Genomic DNA, 16,334 nt, shown 5'->3' with positions numbered 1-16,334 from the left:
TAGGATTATTTTAGTGGATGAAGAGATGAGAAGTGGTTGTATTATAAAATAAACTAGCAGATCTTATGAAAGATACAGGGTTTCGTGAAGTCTGTGAAAACTTTGTTGGAGAACTACTAAAATCCTATGCATTATGCAAAGCTATTGTCAAATGAGGTTCTGGCAGAGTTAACCTGCTTAACAGTTGAAGAAGGGAAACAGATGTAAACGTAGTAATTTCTTCAAAAGAGTGTTTTGGTATTTTCTTACAAGTAATTTGAATATTAAGGTTTGAAAGAGGCATTTGGGAAAAATGATGTAGCCCTTAACTACTCTTGGGAAATGATCCTTAAGATTAAGATGGGAAATTAAACATGATGGAAAGAATGTTATGTTATACTATCAACATTTGAATTTTTTTTTATTTTTAGGAAATAGCATGTAGTTCCAATTATTATAACTTTCTTCCCCCATAATTATTAGCTGCATTACTTAAGTTTTTTTAATGTTGGTTTATTTTTGAGAGAGAGAGAGACAGAGAGAGAGAGAGACACACACACACACACACAATCTGAAGCAGGCTACAGGCTCTGAGCTGTCAGCCTGGAGCCCGACGTGGGCTTGAACTTGGGAACCGTGAGATCATGACCTAGGCCAAAGTTGGATGCCCAACCAACTGAGACACCCAGGCACCCCATATTAGCTTTATTATTTAAATGCCAGACAGTTTTTGTTTTACTCCTCACTGTAATGTGTTTGGTTTCTTTTTTTTTTTTTTAATTTTTTTTAACATTTATTTATTTTTGAGACAGAGAGACACAGAGCATGAACAGGGAGGGGCAGAGAGAGAGGGAGACACAGAATCTGAAATGGGCTCCAGGCTCTGAGCTGTCAGCACAGAGCCCGACGCGGGGCTCGAACCCACGGACCGTGAGATCATGACCTGAGCCGAAGTCGGACGCCCAACCGACTGAGCCACCCAGGCGCCCCTGTTTGGTTTCTTTTAAAGCAGGTTTGCCTTAAAAGCCATTTTGTAGATTCATTTATTTTCTTCTTCTATTTCTTTTTTGTTTTAAATTTTTTTAATGTTTATTTATTTTTGAGAAACAGAGAGAAATAGAGCACGAGTGGGAGGAGGAGCAGAGAGAGAAGGAGACACAGAATCTGAGGCAGGCTCCAGGCTCTGAGCTGTCAGTACAAAGCCTGTTGCGGGACTCAAACTCATGAACTGTGAGATCATGACCTAAGCTGAAGTCAGATGCTTAACCGAGTGAGCCACCCAGGTGCTCCTCATTTATTTTCTTCTGTAATGAGTACCTCTTTATGTGTTGGGTCATTGAATCTCCTGCATAGATTCTAAGTTAATGATTAGCTAATGTAGTTAAAATGAAAGGAAAAATAAAAGACATACAAGAGTATTCTCCAGCCCCACTTCCCCCAGGATTTTATCTTTTATATACCATGATTAGCTGTAATTTTCATATCCTGTGTATTCTCTTTCTGCTGCTTTGTTTAGACCCTCAATATCACATGGAGTCTAGTAGTGGTCTTCTAACTATCCTCCTCCAGAGTATTGCCAGAAATCTGGTCGTGTTTCTTTCCTACTTAAAATCCTTCAGTGGCTTTCCACTGCATGTAAGTTGGTTTAGATCCAACTCTTTTGCATGGACTTCCATAATTTTTTTTTTTGTGTGTGTGTGTGTGTGTGTGTGATTTAAGAATCGAATTTAACTCCCCAAACAAGATGTTAAAATATCTTTGCTTATACCTGTTCCTTTTGCCTAGAAACTTCGGGTTCCTCTCTTAAATAGCTCCTCTTTTCCAACCCCTCCTCCCCAAGAATCCAACCAAGGGTGAACTCTTATCTTTTCTTTTTGATATACTATTTCCCTAAAGACTGACAGGGGAGAAAGGAAGGAAGAAATAGAATTAAACACTTCAGAAAAACCCATTTCTGTTTACTTTATTCTTGCTTCTGTGCTATGTGTACTAGTTTTTCTGTTTCCCATGCTGTGTTGTAATTTTGTGATTATTGAGTTTTTCTTATACTTTATTTTTATATGAGCACTTATACATAATAGGATGTAAACTATGTTTTTGAATAAATATGTATTTGACCTAGGATGTTATTTAATTTTCATTAGTTTGTGAGATTTTGATTGAAGCATGAGGTTTAGTATACTTAATAAGTAAACTAACATAATCTTCAAAAAAACCCCCAAAGCTATCAGCCAAGCTTCATTAGGGTGGGTTTGGGGAGGGGGATGAGTGTGTGATCTTTCTTTGATAAATAGGTTATGGTTTTTAAAAAAATAGTTTTAAGCCTTCATCCATTACAAATTTCTCTTACTAGAATTAGTTTAAGCTTAAGATTGCTGTTCTCAGGGCCTTTTCAATTCTGCTTTAGATTGTGAGGAAGAAAGTCTCCACAGTTCCCAGTGAACTATAGTTTACACTTATTGTTACATATCTGTGTGTGTCAAATTATGAGTGAACTAGAGAATGATAGGCAAGCGCAGTCTCTCTTACCTGTTACCAAATGGGATTGGTCCTTTTATCTGATAGTATCATTGTGAGTGAATATATCGTAATCCATTTTTATAGAGGATTATTAATCTAGGAAGCATTTTTAACTTTTTAGCTCAAACTTTACTAAAATGAAACGTTTCTGTTAAGATTTTCTTGTCAGTGACAGTGATGATTTTTATTTGTTTATCCTTTATTTCTGAGAGAGCACAGGCATGGTGGGATGGGCACAGAGAGGGGGACAGAGGATTTGAAGCGGGTTCCGCGCTGATAGCGGTGAGCCCATTGTGGTGCTGGAACTCACAAACCATGAGATCATGACCTGAGCCAAAGTTGGATGCTCAATTGACTGAGCCACCCAGGCATCCTGATGGTGATGATCCTTAGATTAAAACATTCTTAGACCAAAAAAATCTAATATCTAAAATTTAGATTTTAAGTCCTCTCTGAAACCATTACCAGTAATTTTGCTTGTAAATTTTTACAAATTTCTTTTTTCACGTAGAAATTCTAGAATTCTACGATTTCTACATAGAAATTCTAGAATTCTACAATTTCTACCGTAGAAAAAATTGTCTCACAATCGGTTTGTTGTCTTTAAGCAAGTATTTCAGAATTGTCAATTATTAGTTTCTTACCTCTGTGTTCTCAGAACTTCAGATAACTTTGTTTGAACATGACGTATTAGTTGAAGCTTCTCTGTTTGCTTAGGGTAGATATGCTGTAATACGATCCAGAGAGTTATTGGAGTTAAATTTGCCAAATGACTTTTGCTTTCTTATGATAAAATAGTAAATATAATATAAATATTTACAGTAAATAAAATTTTTCTGGCCTAGATTCTCCAATCTTTAAAATGCCTTACCCATAAGAGACTTCCTATTGATCACAAGTTTAATTCATTTTTTTAAAAAGACACATTTATAAGTTTAAAATTTGAATTGTTTCTTAAGATTTTCTGTGTATAAAAGAGGGAGGTTTATAAATAAAATAGAGATAAGACCTTTATACCTTTCATTTAACTTCTTTTATCAGATATTTTTGAGACTTACCTTTTATTTGTGTTTCCATCGTTTTTGACAAAGGTCCAGATGAATCAAAACGTAGGTATAATAGGAAGGAAAAGCAAGGGGTCACTTTATCAATGTAGAATTATTTATTATTAAGAATATATATGTAGGGTAATGAATTTCTATGTTTTATATTTTGTATATACCTGGTGAATTTGTATATTTTATAATTTGATCGAGTAAACTAATGAAACTAAAGGAATATGATGTTTCATAATGGCTCTGGACTAGATTAAGAAATTCTTCTTTAGGGGGCCCCTGGATGGCTTAGTCGGTTAAGCATCTGACTCTGGATTTTGGCTCAGGTCATGATCTCACAGTTCGTGAATTCGAGCCCCACAGCCATCTCTGCACTGCTGGAGTGGAGCCTGCTTGGAATTCCTCTTTCCTCCTCTCCCTCCTTGCTCCTCCTCCTTCTCTCAAAATAAACTTAAAAAAAAAATAATTTCTTTAGCTCCCCTGCATCAGTGAGAGATTATATTTACCTTTAGTCATTAAAAAAAATGTGAAGGTGGTGGTGGTGGGTGGTGGTTTGAGATGGCTCTTTGGTTTAGTAGATGAAAATGGACCCACATTTCTTATTCTTGCGTGTCAGGTCTTTGGCTGGATTATGACTAGGGCTGTGTTAATGGATCCTTCTTCACATACTGATGCTTAAGTTCTTGGTACTTTTTGGTAATTATCATTGGTTCAATTGCTTTATTTTACTTGGGGAGATAACTTGTTTAAAAAATAGAAATTGAAATGCTTTTATGGTCAGGGCTAACTCTGATCCTTAGAGTTTTGTCTCTATTATATATTTGAAAAATTTTCCCTACATAAACCTACAGTTTTTATTTAGCCTTTATTTCCTTTATCCAGAAGGGGAATTGTAACAATATAGGAAATTCTCCACACATTTGTCTGTATCTCGAAGGTTAGGTGGATTTTAAGAAATCTCTGCTGTACCTGCATTGAGCATTTTTGAACATAAATGATGGTGTGGCTGTTTTTTAGTGAAGTTTCTATATGGTGTGGGATAAATAGTAAAACCAGTTGATTGTTTTATTGTTATGAGTAGTGAGGAGTTACTTGCCTTACACTGATGCTATACTATGCAAAGGAGTTGAAATTGAAGTCCTAGGAGATGAGGGACATTAAAGAATCTTACAGAATTTTCAACTTGATTTAAAACAAAAAGAAAGACAAAACACAGAAAACAAACTTCCTTGGCAATAATGTAGCGGGTACTCTTCATACATCTGCCATTTCTCATTAAATTGATAGGTAATAGAGAAGTAGCAAGTTATGAAGACCTTTTCTGAAACTGTGCACTTTCTTTATTTAGAATGTTTGAAGAATTTATTCTTCAGTCACTCAGGCAGTTTTGGAGGCCATATGACACATACATAAAACTCTGCTTTAGTCCCTAGGGGTATAGTTGTGACTAAAACAGACCCTAGAACTCTGCTCTGATGGTTACATAGCTTTAGGATGAAAAATAAGTTGTGCTGACACATTAATTATTCTGCTTAAAATATGTAAATAAGACTTTTCGATTCCAAGATTTAAAATAACCAAAATGCTTTTAACTCTAAAACTTTAGTGATTACATTTGATTTGTTGGCTTTTCAGGATTAAAAAAAACACCTTTGAGTTCTTATTACTAAACTGTAATTTGTCACCACTTGATGAAGATATTAACAGTCCATTCCAACTCTGAAATGTAATGTGTGGCTACACCAAATTTCAGTGTGTGTAAACATCCGCCAAGACTCTTATTTGTAATGTAGAGTTTTGAACCCTATCCCCAAATCTGATCATTAGGTCTGAGGTAGATCCCAGAGATTTAAATGCAGGTGTGAGGGGTTCATACTTTAAAAATATGTAAATATTGGTTTAGTAGATAGTGAATATGTCTGTATTACTGATATGTATTTAAATAAATCTTTAAATCAGATAGGGTTTTTTTCATAAGAGAAAGCTCAAATATTCAACACTGAGATGTTATATTCTTAGCTTATTTCATCTTTTGTGGAGGATAAGGCAAAGATTTGTTTTACTCTCAAGTCTGTACAGTTATATATCCTTTTATAATGACTTAAGAACACCTGAAGTCAAAGCAAGACGAAACAAAAAACCCACCTGAAATCGAGTTTCTGGACTTGGAGAGCCAGGAAAATTAAAATTAAATGTTTGGGCAGGAAGCAAATTATTGGTTGATTCCATTCATATACTGTGATTGCATCCTCTTGCTGATGGCTTTTTTGTCCTGTCAGATTAGTCCTAGAGGAAACTTTTCACCCCTTTGATTATTATAGATATACCTTGATTCTGGGAGGTCTGGAATGGGAGAGGCTGGGAAGACTAAAAGAATATATGGTAACCCTGTTTTACATATAAAGATAACTGTATATAAGCATAAAATTTTATGTGCTGTTACCATTTTCCATTTCTGCTGTTTACTGTCTCTCCACTACCCAAGTCCTAGCGTGTTTTTCCTACTCTCCAGATCCTCTACTTTGAATCTATTGTTGCTTTCCTTGCTTTTAAAGCCTTTTCTGAGGTTATTTCAGATAACTGGGTTTTTGTAACACTTAAGACTTGTGGTACCTGTATCATCTGACAATGAAAAATTTCTCCTGTGTGAATTATAACTAAATTGTAAACTATTTCCCCTCACTGGAAAATAGTAGTAGAATATAAAGTAGTTAAACACAGCACTTAGCCTAACACGCTGGGACTTTCGCTAGTTTTAGTGGCAAATCAGTCTTGTCAGTCTTCTTTTTTTGAGCTTGCTCTTTTGTTTTTGAAATTCTACCAAGCAAGTAGAATTCCAGAGGCAGCAAAGCCCTGTGCTTTCAGATATTTCAGACCTGTGCTTTCAGATATTTTCTATTATACTTGCTTTTTACATCTGTCAACAGTAAGTTTTTCCCTGAGGAAACTCTTCTTACCAAGAAAATTTTAAAATGAATTGCACTTTTGCTTTTGTTTTTTTAACTTTAGGAATAATTATGGAACTACAGACATTTTAAAAGGCAGTATAAGCATTAGGTTCATACAGTCCCCCTATGCACTGTGTAACTACAACACTTCCTAATCAACTACAATTTAAAAGGCACAATTAATAAGGGTATTGGGGTATTTATTTATTTATTTATGGAGAGAGAGGGAGAGAGAGAGAGAGAGAGAGAGCGCGCGCGTGCGCAGGGGAGGGGCAGAGAGAGGGGGACAGAGGATCCAAAGTGGGCTCTGTGCTGACAGCAGAGAACCTGATGCGGGTCTTGAACCCACAACCATGAGATCATGACCTGAGCCGAAGGCAGACGCTTAACCAGCTGAGCCACCCAGGTGCCCCTGGGAATGTTTTTTTAATTTTAGAGAGAGCACAAGCAGGGAAAGGGAGCAGAGGGAGGGGGAGAGAGAGAGAATCTTAGCAGGCTCCGTGCTTGACAAGAGCCTGATGCAGGACTGGACCCCACTAGCCTGGGATAATGACCTGAGCTGAAATCAAGAGTTGGACGCTCAACTGACTGAGCCACCCAGGCACCTTGAAAATGTTTTTGGAGTTCTGAAATATTCCAGTAACTTCTGTTCTTTGAAGAACAAACTGAATTTCTTTTTTTTTTTCCTCAGAGGCCATAGATGTGTACTCTGGAACCCAGTAGTTTTATTACTGAGCTAACGTTACATTTCTCAAATAAACCCAAGCTGTATGATGTATAGGTTCCCCAAACTTTTTTGGAAGCCTTTGGAGTCAGAAGTGTTTCAGTATTAAGTATTCTGTCTGTCACCTACCCCCTGCCCCCATATAATTATCACATAATACTAATGGAGGAGTAAGAGGCAGTTCCACATAATCAAGCGCATTAATATTTTAGCATTGAAGCATGAATGTTCATGGTGAGTGAAATGAGGTCAGATCTGTTTAGGGAAGGTTTTACCTTCAAATAAGTCACAAAAAGTATTGGATTTATTTGATTTTTAGAGTTTTAGGTTTTAGGAATTTGAGTTTTATATAATCCTTTTGAGCCCAATATTTGTATTTATTTGTTTATTTTGAGAGAGAGAATGGGAAGGCAGAGAGGGGGGGGAGAGAGAATCCCAAGAAAGCTCCATGCTGTCAGCACAGGACCGACGTGGGGCCTGATCCCATGAACCTTGATGTCAAGAGTTGGGCATTTAACCAACTGAGCCACCCAGGTGCCCCTGTACACACGCACATTTTAAAGAGAAGTATTAAAGAAGTTTCTTTTGCAGATTCGTCTGTTACAGTCCAGTATGTAGCAATGAAGTTTTTCTGGTGAATGAGATCTGTAGAAAATAAATTTCAGACTTTGCAGTCATTATTAATAAAATACCACTTTAAGCTTATAATTTGAAATCTTTTACAAATTTATTTTTATTGAAAATTTTTTAAGTTTATTTTTTTTTGAGAGAGATTGAGAGAGAGAGAGACAGTGTGAATGCAGGAGGGGCAGAGAGAGGGAGAGAATCCCAAGCAGGCTCCATGCTGCCAGCGCAGAGCCCCACATGGGGCTTAAACCCGTGAAACTGTGAAATCATGACCTGAGCCGAAACCAAGAGTTGGACACTTAACCAACTGAGCCACCCAGGCACCCCTACAAATTGATTTTTAAATATATATTTGATGTGTAGTCAAATATAGTTATCTCACTGTACACACTGATATATCAGTATCATTATTCAGGCTTGCAGTCAAAGAAATCTGAATTATAATACCATAAAAAACATCTAGAAATTGTTCTGTTGACGTCTAAATATGCAGCTACATAATTTTGTTAATGTTTATACAAATGCTAAGGGGTTAGATTTCATTAGTAAAAGGAACAGAGAGATTTTGAATACGTGTTTCCTCATGTTTAGCCCTGGATGGAGTACACTAAAAGTAGCAGATGATCTTTTCTTACCAGTGCATGGCTCTGTGCAAAGACGGTGATCACTGGTTATATTTCATCAGAAGAAACCCATTACAAGATTGTGTCTTTAATTTGTAGTGTAAGTGCTTTGAAGACCTTCTTATATAATTGAGTCTTCCTTGTAGGAACAGTTAAGGATATGAGGGATTAAGATTGTTTTGTTTTTTTTTTTCTTTAAGACTACCGTGAAGACAGTTCCATGCGATTTATTGTATTTTTTTTCAAGTGTGAGACTGTTTGACTAATTTTGTATTAATAGAGGGAAAAATTTATTGAATGTTTATCATTTTTCTGGCTTTATCCTGAGAACATTCGTATTTAAATCTCACACCTCTCTGCAGTCTCCTTATGTTAATAGGTGGAGAAACTAGTGGACAGATAAGGCCTTTCGTAAATTGCCCACAGTCATTTAACAAACCCACTCTCTGCCCTTAAGCATGCCTCTCATTTTGGGGCACCTGGGTGACTCAGTTGGTTGAGCGTCTGACTTCAGCTCAGGTCATGATCTCACGGTTCATGAGTTCGAGCTCTGCATCGCGCTCTGTGCTGACAGCTGAGAGCCTGGAGCCTGCTTCGGATTCTGTGTCTCCCTCTCTCTGCCCCTTCCCTGCACGCACTCTGTCTCTCTCTCAAAAATAAATATTAAAAAAAATTAAAGAAAAAAAGAATGCCTCTCATAACTTTTGAGGTCGTTTGAATACTAAAGTAAATAATGATTTTGTGTATTTGTGTAGAGAGACCCGTCTTAAATCACTGCCTTCACTTGCTTAAATTTCATTAGGGTAGGCAAGAATATAAACATTTTTTATAGTAGTATTAGGGAAGAAGAGTTTTTTTTAATGTAAATAACTGGTTGATCATGGTTGATATATGTTTTACCATTTTCAGGTGTTAATGAACACCTATGAACACAGGCTAGTTTATTTAAAGATGAGAAGTATGTAGGAGTGATGACGTGAAAAGACAAATGGTAAGATAGAACTAATACAAAGAAAAAGATAGTTTTAGAGGTTTTTGTAGGATTAGGTAGGAACATGCACAGAGGTTATAACCAAATAAAAAGAACTGATGCAGAAAGCATGATGTTTTGATCGGGGTAGAGAAAACTAGTGTATAGATTTTGGACTGTGAGAAAAAGAGTATTGGTATTTTACAACTTATTCCATTCCTTTGGTAATTTTCTTTCCTGTAAGATGATTATCCTAACATTTGGGACCTGGATGGGACTCTAGATAATCTAGAGATAGCTCACCCCCCACTCATCTCACTTTGCAGATGAGGAAGCGCATTGGTTATAAAGTATGCGTAGCTCTTCAGGGGCATAACAGGATCTCTTCACTGTAACTTTAATTGCTTGCTTGTGTTCTTTTCCTGATGTTCCATACAACCTATGAACCTATCCGAAAATGAAATGGAAGCAAATACCTTTGGGTATACACCTAATTTGTGATTATTCCTTATTGACATTCTTTCACAGTGTGTTTGTTTAAGTGGTCGGGCCAAGGGGTAAATTGTTTATATTTCCTGATGTTTGGTTTATGGGTTATGCACTTATTTGATATCTAATTAAGTTGTTGGCAATAAATATTTTCTTTCCTTAGAAATAAGAAATATTGGATTTAGATATGATATATTTTAGATTTACCTTTTCTGTTGCTAGAATAATGTAAACACTGAAATCATATTTTTCTCTCTTCATTTTGCAGTAGTATTATTGATTCCACAGAATTCAACCAACCTCCTGGTTTCAGTGGCAGTTCTCAGGTAAATGATGTATTTAACAGTTTGTTTTAGTGGTACAATGACTATAATCACCTGAGTTGTAAAATCATAGATTAGTTTCCTGGAATGTCCTGACACACACACAGCTGTTTTGAATGCTGGGGCATCGATTAGGATTTGGATGCCTCTGATGCATAAATAGCTGTTTATGTGCTCATCAGTGATGAGTTAAACATTTTTTAAAATTCAGTGATTGTAACATCAGACCTTGAGAGGAGGGAAGTACTGTAAGAGGAAATTATGAATAATCAGCACATTGTTTCTCTCTGGGATAAGATAGTTACATCTGTTGATGAGTTACTCATTATGTTGAAATGTTAAGGCTTTTTGTGGGAAGTGAAGTACATATTTGAGTAAACTGGACTTCAGCTTCACCTCTCTTCTAATAAGTTGTATGATTATTTTGACTTTTATTCTCTCCATCTGTAATTTGGGGATGCTGATATTTGTCAAATCTAATTTTGACAAATCTAATTTTGACAAAAAAGCTTTTTATGTTGAAATAATTTCATACTTGGAGAAAAGTGACCAAAATAATAAAAGGAATTCTTTTGTATCCTTTATCCAGATTATCCAAATGTTAACATTTGATTACATTTCTTTTCTCATTCTCATTCTCTTTTGTTTATGTAAACATATTTTTTTTTTCTCTGTGTTGTTTGAGAAAGGTACATTCATAATGATCCTTTACCTCTAAATACTTCAGTGTGTATGTCCTTAAAAACAAGGGTATTGTCTTATGTAATCACAATATAATTTTAAAATACAAAAAGTTAACATAGATATAATGCTATTATCTAATCCCTGTATCTTACTCAGATTTTTCAAATTGTCCTGATAGTATCCTTCATAGGAAAAGGGAAACATTGAGGTGTTTTTAAATGCATGTTCATTTGGGGCACATGGGTGGCTCAGTTGGTTAAGCATCTGACTCTTGGTTTTGGCTCAGGTCATGATTTCATGGTTGGTGAGTTTGAGACCCGCATCGGGCTCTGTGCTGACAGGGCAGAGACTGCTTGCGATTCTCTCTCTCCCTCTTTCTCTGCCCCTCCCCCACACTCTCGCGCGTGCGCTCTCTCTCTCAAAAATAAATAAACTTACATAAAATTATAAATGCATGTTCATTTGTATATTCACTTTATGTATAGCATGGTGGTTTTTTTTTTTTTAAATCAAAGTGGAAAAAAAATTCTTTTGGATCATGCCGCTTTTGTTTGTGTTTTCCTTTTCCCACTACTTAGATAACCACCTCTTTCATGGTTAGTTGGTGTAACTACTTTACACATCCTGTGTTCTCTTCATATGCATGCATGTATTTGGCCTGTTCTTTTATTTTTTTTGAATAGTAAGTTCATAGATTGTTTTGCATCTATTCTTTTTTTTAAAGTTTATTTTAAGAGAGAGAGCACATGATCAGGGGAGGGGAGAGAGAGAGGGAGGGAGAAGAGAGAATCCCAAGTAGGTTCTACACTGTTCAGCGCAGGGCTTGATCCCACGAACTGTGAGATCAGGACCTGAGCTGAAATCAAGAGTCAGGCTCTTAACCTACTGAGCCACCCAGGTGCCCTGGTTTGTGTCTATTTCTCCCTCCCTCCCTCCCTCCCTCCCTTTCTTCCTTTTAATTCTTTAAAAAATGTCTGTTTATTTTTGAGTGACAGAGAGAGACAGAGCACGAGTGGGGAGAGGCAGAGAGGGAGACACAGAATCCGAAGCAGGCTCCAGGCTCTGAGCTGTCAGCACAGAGCCTGATGTGGGGCTAGAACCCATGAACCATGAGATTATGACCTGAGCCAAAATCAGCTGCTTAACCGACTGAGCCACCCAGGTGCCCCTGCATTTGTTACTGAACAGCCATGAAAACACTAGATCTGGTTATTTTTATAAGATATAATGGGATATATCAGGAGATATTTTAAAGTATTAAGTTGAAATATACCTTAAAAACTTGAGAGGGAACAGCAGTCTCTGAATCTGGAAACAGGCTTTGCATTCACAGTGAATCTTTATGTTTTCCTTTTGAGTATAATCTCACAAAACATCAACCTGAGATATATCCACTCTGTGATTGTGATGAAAGAAAAAAGATTACTTCATAAACTAAGCACATACAAAAACAAAGTCACTGTGTAAGCCACAAGAAATACCAAAGACACCTCTGTTCCAGCTAATTTGAGCAATTTCTGTTGGTTTACTAATTACAATTTTAGTTTTACTGTGGCCTTCTGTTCTTCTAGGTAAGATTTATTAAGATGGTCAGTCACAGGGGTGCCTGAGTGGCTCAGTTGGTTAAGCATCTGACTTCAGCTCAGATCATGATCTCACGGTGTGAGTTGGAGCCCCGCATCGGGCTCTGTGATGACAGCTCAGAGCCTGGAGCCTGTTTCAGATTCTGTGTCTCCCTCTCTCTGCCCCTCCCTTGTTCATGCTCTGTCTCTGTCTCAAAAATAAACATTAAAAAAAAAAAAAAAAAAAAAGACGGTCAGTCACAGATTTATTCCCACTTTTGACAGTATTCAATCCAGAGCCCTTCCCCAAACACTTGACATGAGCCTGTATTGTAAGTTGTTCCTTACCCATAATGTGCTGTATTCTTAGTCGTAGTGAGTAATGAATAAAACTTGTTTAACTAAAGGTGTGTGTTTCTATTAGTCTTTGGCTGCTGAGTATTAACAGTCTCTTCATAGAGGAACAAGAAAAGGTTTGCTAGTATTGCCATTTACATAATATTTATTTAGAATTTCTAGCAGTGAGCTAGAAAGAATAGAAGTTGAATCTGGGTGGAAAAGAAAAGCAGTCAGAATAGTGTTTTGTTTTATTTTTTTAATTTTTAGAGCAGCACTTTCCTCATGTAATAAAGGAAACCTCTGGTTTGAGATAGTACACTGAGCCAGTCAACCAACATGTTAATATGTCTCTAACCTTCACTCACAAGAAATCCCATTGACCTATGACTATCCTCACCCTGCAGACTTATAAGGAATTTATAGAGGATTAACAAAACCACTTAGGAAGCCTGCCTAACATGAGTCACAATGTGCAGAATAAAAGTGTGCCTAAGGATGACAAAGGCTGGGTCTCCCAGAAGACTCCAGCCTTAGCCGCTGCTGGAGGATGGGGAAGTGTTGAGGAGGAATCCTACTAGTGTTTGTGGGATAGAATGGATTGGACATATTGTGCTGAAGGTCTACCCTTCATTTCTAGCTATACTCTTCAGAAGAGACAGACCTAAAGCAAATTGACACAAAATGGATTGAAAGTAGAGGAATAGTTGAGGATAAGCCTGGCAAATGTAAGAATTCTAAAGAATATAGCGAAACTAAAACTAAAGCCACCACAAGTGAAAGAGAAGTGTATACTGGAAGAGGACTCAGGGAAGGAAGCATGAAAGATACAATTTTTCACCCAAGTAAAAGGTATAGTTCCCCAAAGTCGTAGTAATTTGTGTGACATACTATAAGCATTGGAGTTTATATAAAGAAAAGTCGTTACAATTTTTTGAAAATTGATTAAAATTTAAACACAGTGGGAGATTTTGAAGTATACCTAAAGAATTCATTAAAGCAGTAATATTAGTCATTATGTAACACTTACTTTGTACTTAACTGTTCATGGACATTAAAGTGCTTTACATGTATTAACCACTTAAATTTTCAGAACTTAACCTGTGTGATAAGTATTATTACTATAATTTTTATTGAGGAGGAAACTGGGGCACAGAGAGGTTAAGGAGGTTGCCCAGGACAATATAACTAGTAAGAGATTTTAACCTAGGCATTAGGCTTCAGAGCCTGTGATTTTAAAACTCATTTATTCAACCAGCAGTTTTTTTGTTTTTTGTTTTTGTTGTTTGCAGTACCTGCTATTTACTAGGCACTGATTACAGGCTCTGGGGATACATTATTGAACAAACATAACACCAAGATCCCTGCTGTAACCAGGCTTCCAATCTAGTTGGAGAGATAGTAATAGTAATAAAAGTAAGACTGCCTTTTTTTTTTTTTATATTTATTTAATGTCTATTTATTTTGAGAGACACAGAGTACGAGAGGGGGTGGGGCAGAGAAAGAGGGAGACACAGAATCCGAAGCAGGCTCCAGGCTCCGAGCTGTCAGCACGGAGCCTGATGCGGGGCTCGAACTCATGAACCATGAGATCATGCCCTGAGCTGAAGTTGGCCGCTTAACCAACTGGGCTACCCAGGCGCCCCAGAAGTAGACTACCTTTAAACAAAGTGGAGGTGCAGGAGCAAGCCCGTGTGAGTATCTCTGGGATTCCCAAGTTCTAGGCAAAGGCTTAACAAGTAAATGAGCCCTAAAGTAGGAGCATGCCTGACATAGTTTAGATTTCCCTTGTAGCTGAAGAGGAGTAGTCAAGGGGGAGAAAAGTAGAAATGAGATAAAACTTAACAGAGGCCACTTGGTGCATGACTTTCTTAGGCCATTATAAAGACTCGGGACTTTTTTTTTGTTTTTTGTTTTTTTTTGAGTGAGATCAACTTAAGCTTGGTTTAATAGGTACTTGTTTCACTTTATACTTTGCATCAGAGGGTATATATACATTATTGATAGTGGTCTCAGACCATTTAGAAAAATGGATTGATTCTAAAACAAGATAAATTGTGTCATCTGTATTCTCTGAATCAGAACCCCAAGTAAAGAAATTATGTAGACATAATCAGGAAGAGAGTAAACTAAACTCCTCTGAATACCTTTGTGTCCAAGAGTAGTTCCAGATGCTGCTACAAGCAATCCAAAAAGTAATGGTAGTGAAAACACTACATATCAAAATTTATGAAATGTGGTCAGAATTGTCCTCAAGAATTTGTGTCATTAAATGGATTCACTTTTAGATGAGAATGAAAACTGATGAACTAGACATTCAGCTCGAAGCTGGGAAAATCTTAAGGTGGTGACTGTAGAGGGACAAATAAAGAGCTCATACAAAATGTTTCAATGTGTAATTGAAATTGATTTATAACATGTAGTAGATTAATTCAGTCAGTGCTTATACATCCTAGTAAAAATGAGTGTTAAAAAAAATTTTTTTTTTAATGTTCATTTATTTTTGAGAGAGTGCGTGAGCAGGAGAGGGGCAGAGAGAGGGAGACACAGAATCCGAAACAGGCTCTCTGCTCTGACGCTCTGAGCTGTCCGTACAGAGTCTGACGAGGGGCTTAAACTACCGAACTGTCAGATCATGACCTGAGCCGAAGTTGGATGTTTAATCAGCTGAGCCACCTGGTGTCCCAGTCAAAAATGAGTCTTAAGGAAATGCAGATTTTTCAAGAAAAGTTAAAAATATTGAAAAAGATTAAAGCAATTGTAGAACAATTTGAATAGACCAGTGCCATAACTATTAATTTAATGTGATTCCGTAAGAATCTCCAGAATATTTTTTAAGAGTGCAGAGAGTGTGAACAACTGACTTTAAAGTATATTAGGATGAGTGATTTGGGGGTGTAATAATCACAAGGGCATTTACCCAATAAGTTATTAAAATGTATTCTAAGACTGCTGTAATGAAAAGAACACAATAAAATTTAAAATACAACTAAAAGGTAATTAGGAATTTCTCTGTGCTTATGCAGATGAGGGAAAGTGGGGATTAAGTAAATGGTGTTGTGATAGCCAGGAAGTCATTTGTGGAAAATCACTTGTAGTGAGAGTCTAGATCAGCTAAATAATGATATAAATAATAATAGGACTATAGAAATGGAGAAAGAAGCCAGCATGATGCATAAACAAATTGAATAATAATAAAAATTTAAAAAACTGGGAAAGGTATTATAGGTATGATGGATAATTGGTTTATTGCTTCAAAATAAAGCTTTTCTACTCATTTCATCTTTTTGATAAAAGCTACAAACCTGGTAAAAGAAAATGGTAAAAAAAAAAAAAAGTGAAATTTGAATTTCACATAATGAAATAATATTTACCTTCCCAAATAAAGCAAAATATGAAGTAATAGAAGGGTTCCAAAGGAGTCTCCTAACAGATGTGGCTCAGCGTTTTTTTTGTTTTTTGTTTTTAGTTTATTTATTTATTTTTGAGAGGAG

The 16,334-nt window shown here is 36.5% G+C and overlaps 1 protein-coding gene across 12 annotated transcripts in view; it reads left to right on the top strand.

Annotated features, from left to right (window-relative positions):
- COP1 (COP1 E3 ubiquitin ligase) overlaps positions 1 to 16,334 on the top strand; it is a 277,450-nt gene that overhangs the window by 98,928 nt on the left and 162,188 nt on the right. For 11 of the 12 annotated variants that reach the window (XR_007458723.1, XM_049634009.1, XM_049634006.1 and 8 more), the window contains one exon: positions 10,204 to 10,261. The exons of the other annotated variant lie outside the window; for it this stretch is intronic. Coding sequence is in view for 10 of the 11 variants with exons in the window: in XM_049634009.1 (XP_049489966.1) it covers positions 10,204 to 10,261 (58 nt within the window). In the remaining variant the exon portion in view is untranslated. The remainder of the gene's footprint in view (positions 1 to 10,203; positions 10,262 to 16,334) is intronic. 12 annotated transcript variants of the gene reach the window in all.

Source organism: Panthera uncia, chromosome F1 (genome assembly GCF_023721935.1).
Source record: "Panthera uncia isolate 11264 chromosome F1, Puncia_PCG_1.0, whole genome shotgun sequence".
Classification (NCBI taxonomy): domain Eukaryota; kingdom Metazoa; phylum Chordata; class Mammalia; order Carnivora; family Felidae; genus Panthera; species Panthera uncia.
The sequence above is the reverse complement of the archived record's forward strand: the minus strand, read 5'-3'. Positions and strand labels throughout refer to the sequence as shown.